Source organism: Macaca mulatta, chromosome 12, assembly GCF_049350105.2.
Source record: "Macaca mulatta isolate MMU2019108-1 chromosome 12, T2T-MMU8v2.0, whole genome shotgun sequence".
NCBI lineage: Eukaryota > Metazoa > Chordata > Mammalia > Primates > Cercopithecidae > Macaca > Macaca mulatta.
Window position 1 is genome coordinate 61221265 of NC_133417.1, and position 6371 is coordinate 61227635.

Below are 6371 nucleotides of genomic sequence, written 5' to 3' on the forward strand. Positions count from 1 at the left end.
TATTTTATTTTATGCATGGCTAGGCAGATTATATTTAATAAAATTGAGCTTTTGGCATAATTTAGAAAGCAAACATGAATGTAATCCCATAGGATTTTCTATTTTAATGCATGGGAAAGAGGCCTTTAGGGATTTATTTCACCATTCTTCCCAAATGACTTCAGAATAGACCTTACAATGCAGATATAGTGAAACAGACATACCTGTTATGCTGTAAGAGTGGAGGCAACTATAAGATTTTTCGTAATAAAATTACTTAGTAGAACCTATTTTTAGCATTAAAAGACATATTTTAAATTACATTTGTACAAACTCATTCACAGCATTCGTTGCCATTGGGCACTAAGTCACATTACTGATAGAAGAAATACATTTTCACTTTGAAAAAAATCTGTTTCTGAAAATACAAATTAAGTTTTTACTTCCGAAAGTTTTTTTATTGTTTTGCTTTTGCCATTTCATTTGCATTGACAGGATATTAATTGACCAAATTGTTTGTTCCTTTCTCATAGGATGGTTAAAGAATAAATCTATTGCTTTGTTAATATTCACATTTTGGGTAGTTGTAGCTTTTATTCAGTATTTCTCGGCCGATTTTTACCAAAAACCACTTAACACAAATACTTTTAAAATTATTTCTTACTTTGATACAGAACTCAGTACAAGAAATGTGTAAAGATGTGCAGAAAAAAAAACCAGCATTCTTTTTTCTAGAAGCATCTTCTTGTAAATTAAAATTATGAAACTGAACATATGGTAAAACCTCATGCCACTCAAACAGTATTTTGCATAATAAAAATCCTTCATTTTTTTGTTAATACTTGACACACAGTTACCATCTCCTAAATACTTGCTTTAAAATTAACCACTTAATATTTTCTTATTTAAGAAGTATTTTTTATTAGGCAAAGAAGAATAACTTTGGTTTCAGATTTCATTGCTAATTTTAGTAAACATGGGCATCACTAAAATGTACAAAGTCCTAACAGACAGTGTAAAGATTCTGAAAATAAGTTGCTACATGCTAAGAAAATATCAAATATCTGCAAATTCTAAAAGTAGTTAATACCATTAGTAACACTACCAGTATTAGATAGCATTTATTTAAACTTAGATAAAATACATACATTTTGCAAGTTTTTATATGTAAATCACAGCTGGCTAGTTTTTGTTCTATCTTTTATGATAAAATAACCACTTTTGATTTTTTCCTCAGACTAATTGGTGGATAGAATGTCTCAATTTAATTTACAAAATGAAGGTATTGATAATATTGCAACAGAGACATATATGCCCTTTTCCTCATCATAATTCTGCAATTATCAAGCCTACAATTTTAACACTACAAAAGTAACTTAAAGCAAGGACCCTTATAGTGATAAGTAATAAATCTAATTACCATATCCTTTGAATAGATGTAATATAAATTTCATTGCTCACTTAAAAGTTCTAAAGTTAACAGCATAAACTTGAAGTTGAGTAATTAAGTAATCCTTATATAGACACTTATTAAAGTATTTATACATATTATCTTAAATCTACATCTATCATTTTGCCAATTAAAATTAGGACTTTAATTGCAATTAAGTAATTTAATTGCCAATTGAACAGCAAAATTGCTAAGTGACTAATTTTAATGCCTATTTTAATTACCAATCATGACTGGGGAGGGAGCTAATCAAGTTACATCAAGCAGTACCAGAGTAATGATGTGAAAAAAAAAAAAAAAAAAGGTAGAACAAACATTCAAGGCTACATGCTTCAAAAAAAAGAAACATAAATTAAATAAATGCAAACACAATCCCATAACTGCATAAAATACTGTATTTCAGTATCTCAATACAGAACATGAAAGGAAACAAGATTAATTAAAGAAGCCCCTGTCAATCTTCAAAGTAAGGACAACCAAAGTCAAATTTTATATGGTATTTACATGGCACCCATGCTAATCCAGATAAAAACAAAAGCTGTATACAGCCGAGAATAAAAGGCTGTTTCCTGCTTGGCTGGTTAAATATTTGCAGACTGGCAGTTAAAAAATAAATCTTAAATGAAATACCATAAAAGAGAGAAACAAGTTTCCAAATGCAACAACGTGGATTTTGCATTTGAAAAGCCAACAGGGCAAGTGCAACAGGGCACTATACTCTTTCCTGGTTGTTCCTCTCAGCCACAATCACTTGAATGAAGACTTCTACGAGAGGCCTAATGCCTATCCATAGCTGTCCCATGTTACCTTGAGAAAAACAGACTCCTGGCCAATCTTAAATACTTAGCATGGGGAATATACCTAATTCTAATAGTCTTTCTTCATTCAGTTAGAATAAACATGCACACTCAAGATAAAGGCTGAAAACCAGCAGGCAACCAGAAACACTGGTGAAATTTTTCTTGGACAACACAAACATATTTTCAAAAGTTTTCATATTCAGACTAATTCTCAGATTAGCAATATGGAAGGGCACTATTGAAAGGAGGAGTTGAAGCTGAGAACTCAAAAAACAGAAAGTGATTCCCTGTAGGCAGTAACAATTCTAGTACTTTCTGACTATAGGGTTTCCCTTGGCAGCCAGCCACCTCATTTAGAGTAACAATGGACATCCATCAAATCTTCATTTAAAATAAAAGTCATGCTGCAAGATACATATTTTATTTTCGTTGTCATATATATATATATATATATATATATATATACACACACACCAAAAATATACCTACCTATGTCTACAAAAGGGTCCAAGATTATTAATGAAATATATGTAAGCCTATAACTTGATGAAAAGCATATCATGCGGCTTGGGGTTTTATTTACTAATGGACTTCAATTCTGAAATGAAGCACAGCAGGACTTTCGGCCTGGCTTTTGAAGAAGGAACACTTTAATAATCACTGGTCCTGACAAAAGACTGCAATATCTGTTCATGACAATAACAGCTTTATAAAGCAAGTTCTGTGTGACTGATTAAAGGACACACTCACCGCCTATTCACAAGTCATGGAGATGGAGTCATTATTGACAAGCTCACCATCACTACTGATCATGTTTAAAACACATCGAGTGCTGGTACTACAAAGAGAAATAAAACCTCAGCCATTAAAAGATTTAAAAAACAGCCCCAGAAAACAAGATTACCATAACTTATGTATATCTTAATGTGTTCTGTATAAGATTTTCTCCTATATACACACACAAAAGATCTTCTTTGATAATAATTATCAAAGTTATCGAACTAACTCAAGCACTAGGTAACAAATCAGCCACTACAAAAGGGGGGGAAAAAAAGGAGAAGCATTGTCTTATAATTTCACAGTAATTCTGAAAGGACATGATATATAGACAAACTTTCAAAATGTTAACACTTTCTGAAACTTGACATGACTGAAAGTAAATACTTTTTCAGATTGTTCATGCCTATTTTGGGCATTCTGCTAGTCATTAGTTTACATGAATTAATGTTTACATAGTGCCAAAAGCGAAAAGTTTTAAAAGTGTGTCTCTACCTTTCAAATATCCTTTAGTAGGTAAAAGTAAACATAAAGTTTAGAAATTCTAGTAAGTTATTTTACTTTTTTGCCCTTACTGTCTTTCTGTGTGATCTGTATTAGTGAATAGAAAATAAAGGATACAGTAAAAGACAACCAAAGACAACCACGTTTATAATCTGAAAGGCAATCAAAACATTTTATTAGTCACCAGGATATTTAAAAATGACACCTGTGAGATATTGCAGAATCAATCCACTAGGAGAGAAACAGCAACTTAAGTATGCCGTCACTGACATGTTGGGAGGAAAAAGCAAACTACCAGTACCACCATGTACATGATTCAAATTAAGCTACATAAATAGTGAGTGCATGGGGTTGTGGATACAGAAACTGGTTCGCTGAGGAGGTGCTACTTACATTTCCTGCATTTCATATTTCTGAGAACTGTCTTCTGTAATTTCCAAAGTGTAGGAATGGTTGAAGTTTGAAAATAAATGGAGAATTTCAAATAGTTAATGAATAGATTTAGGAGCTATACTGAAACAACTAACAGAAAATACGTTTTCCGGAGTCCTTTAATTTTGTATGCTTAAAAGTATGGTATTCCTGAAGATGGCTAATTCTTGTTGAAGTAACTAGCTCTGGAAGTCCTATTTTCCATTTCTCCACACTTCATCTATTAATCGGTTGACTGGCAATTTCCGACACCACAGTTTTGCTAAACTTTATAAATTTTGCTTCGTCCAGAGGTAGGAGGGGGAGGGAGATGGGCAATACAGAAACAGATTTTACAGCCAGAATATGACAGGGCCCCTCAAACTACAAATAGATGTTGTAGAATTTGAAATGTAGCTCTGTAGCTCAATTTATACCACAGAATTGCGAGATGCTATCTTCCTGTTGTTATAACGTATCAGGTCAAGGGATATAAATTGTACCAGGTAATTCATTTTGCTGTTCAGAGAGTCATTAAGTTCCTCCCAGAATATATGTGATTGATATCCCTGGAGGTGAAAGGCTAAAGGAACCATATGGCAACATGTTGCATTCCGTATGCTATCTGCCCATCCGTGCTTAAGCTGTCATTAGCAACATCTGTACCTTACGGAAATCCAGCTGCGCCGACGACGGCTGACAGAATTGTACTTGGGGGGGAAATCTAGCTTAGCGCCATTAACTTGAGACTTAGAGTCTATCTACCAGGACGGATGGAAGCTTTCACAATTAGACGAGACGACACAAATGCTTTATTAAAGTTTAATTTTGAACTCTCAATTAGCGAAAGTGCATTACAAATCGATTGTAATTTCCTAGAAGGTACAGCAAGTTCTCTGCCTGCCTGCCACGTGAGAGACGCTCCAGAGCAAGCTTCCCCAGCTCCCCGCAGCAGAAAGGGGATGGTTCAGAGCCGGTCTCCGCATCCCAGGAAGTCCCTAAAATCCGCGCCAGCCCCTCCTCCCGCAGGGCGGGGGCGTCCACGGCGCGAACCCGCCAGAGATGTAGGGGGAAGTGTGGGGGGCTGGTCCGCAGCCTTCGAGGGGTGGGGCGACAGGAGGGAGCGGCCGGGGGAGGAGAGGCAGGCAGGCGGGCGGCGGGAGAGGGGCCTGTATTATCTCGGCTTCTCGGGAGGAGCCTCATCTAGTCAGTCACGCAGGAGAAGTTTCTCTTTCGCTCTTCGCGCTACACACCCAGGTTGGCTTCCAGCGCGCAGGCGAGGGGGGCGAAGGAGGGGGGACCAGAGTCCCGGAAGGAGCGCCCGGCGTTCACACCCACCCCTACTCCCCTCCTCCCGACCCAAACAAAGCCCCCCGACTCTAAGTCCAGGATACGTTACCTGCCCGGCGCTCCCGGCCCCTCGGTCACCGCATCCCCAGCTGGACGCGCGTGGTACGGGTCCCGCTCCCCGGGGCTCACAAAGTGGTCGCCCCCGGCTGGATAGATCCCCCTCTCTCGACATACTGGGGCGGTTTTTGGGATAGAGGGAACACGAGACGTGAAACCGGAGGCTGGGGCAAGGGGAACTTACAGATAAAATAGAAAAAAAAAAAAAAAAAAAGCCCACAGGGCCCGGGTCCTGACCGGGGGCGAAAGAGGCCTGTTACCTTTCGGGGGCTCGCGGCCGACAGAGCGGGGAGCCGGGGAGTCGCCCGCCCCCCTCCCCTGGCCCCCGGCGGCGACAGCAGCTGCACACACAGAAGCCCATTGTCGCCGGCGCCCGGCGCGCAGCCCCGCGGACTCGGCCCCGCGGCCAAGCGCGTCAGCGGCCCCGTCAGCCGGGCCGGGCTCCGTGACGCGCGCGCAGCCCGCGCTATAAATAACCAGCCGCCGGGCGGCTCGGGCGGCTTTCCAGTGACGCCGGGGCCGAGGCGCGGGAGGAGGAGGGCGAAAGGAAACAATAAAACAGCCCGCCAGCCTCCCAAGCCTCCCTCCTCCCTTCTCGGGCCGCCCGCGGCCCTTCGCGCCGCGCTTCTCTTTCCCCGCCCCGGCCCGCCCTGCGGGGAGCGCAGCTCGCCGGTGGGAAGGAGCCAGGCGTGCCGGCATCCCCGAGTGCTGCCGGGGCCCCGGGCGGGAGGGGTTTTCCACGCATCCCGGGATGGCGAGGTGGGAACTTGGCGACAAGTTTAGCGAGGGCATCGCTGTGTTCCTTTCTAGTTGAGTTAAAATGACCCGATGCTTTTCCCGCTCCGCCACACACTTATTCTAGTACAGGTCTGATGTGTTTTTGTGGTCGTAAGTCCTCAACCGAAAATAAAAGTGAAAAACCTCTCGTTTGCAAGGTCAGCATTATCTTAGGTTTTTGTGGGGCCAGGCTTGCATTAGTGTTTTCATTCGGGGTGTTGGATTATAGAAAGGGTGCCCCGTGGAAGCAGCGCGGGCATGGGTTC

At 41.0% G+C, this 6371-nt stretch overlaps 1 protein-coding gene across 1 annotated transcript; it reads right to left on the minus strand.

Annotated features, from left to right (window-relative positions):
* Positions 1–3654: 3654 nt before the first annotated feature.
* On the minus strand, positions 3655–6041 carry LOC144333310 (uncharacterized). The gene is made up of 2 exons (XM_077956555.1): positions 5589–6041; positions 3655–5444 (listed from the first exon to the last, which is right to left on the minus strand). The coding sequence occupies exons 1-2, from the start codon at positions 6025–6027 to the stop codon at positions 5317–5319; spliced, it is 567 nt and encodes a 188-aa protein (XP_077812681.1). The 5' UTR covers positions 6028–6041; the 3' UTR covers positions 3655–5316.
* Positions 6042–6371: the final 330 nt, after the last annotated feature.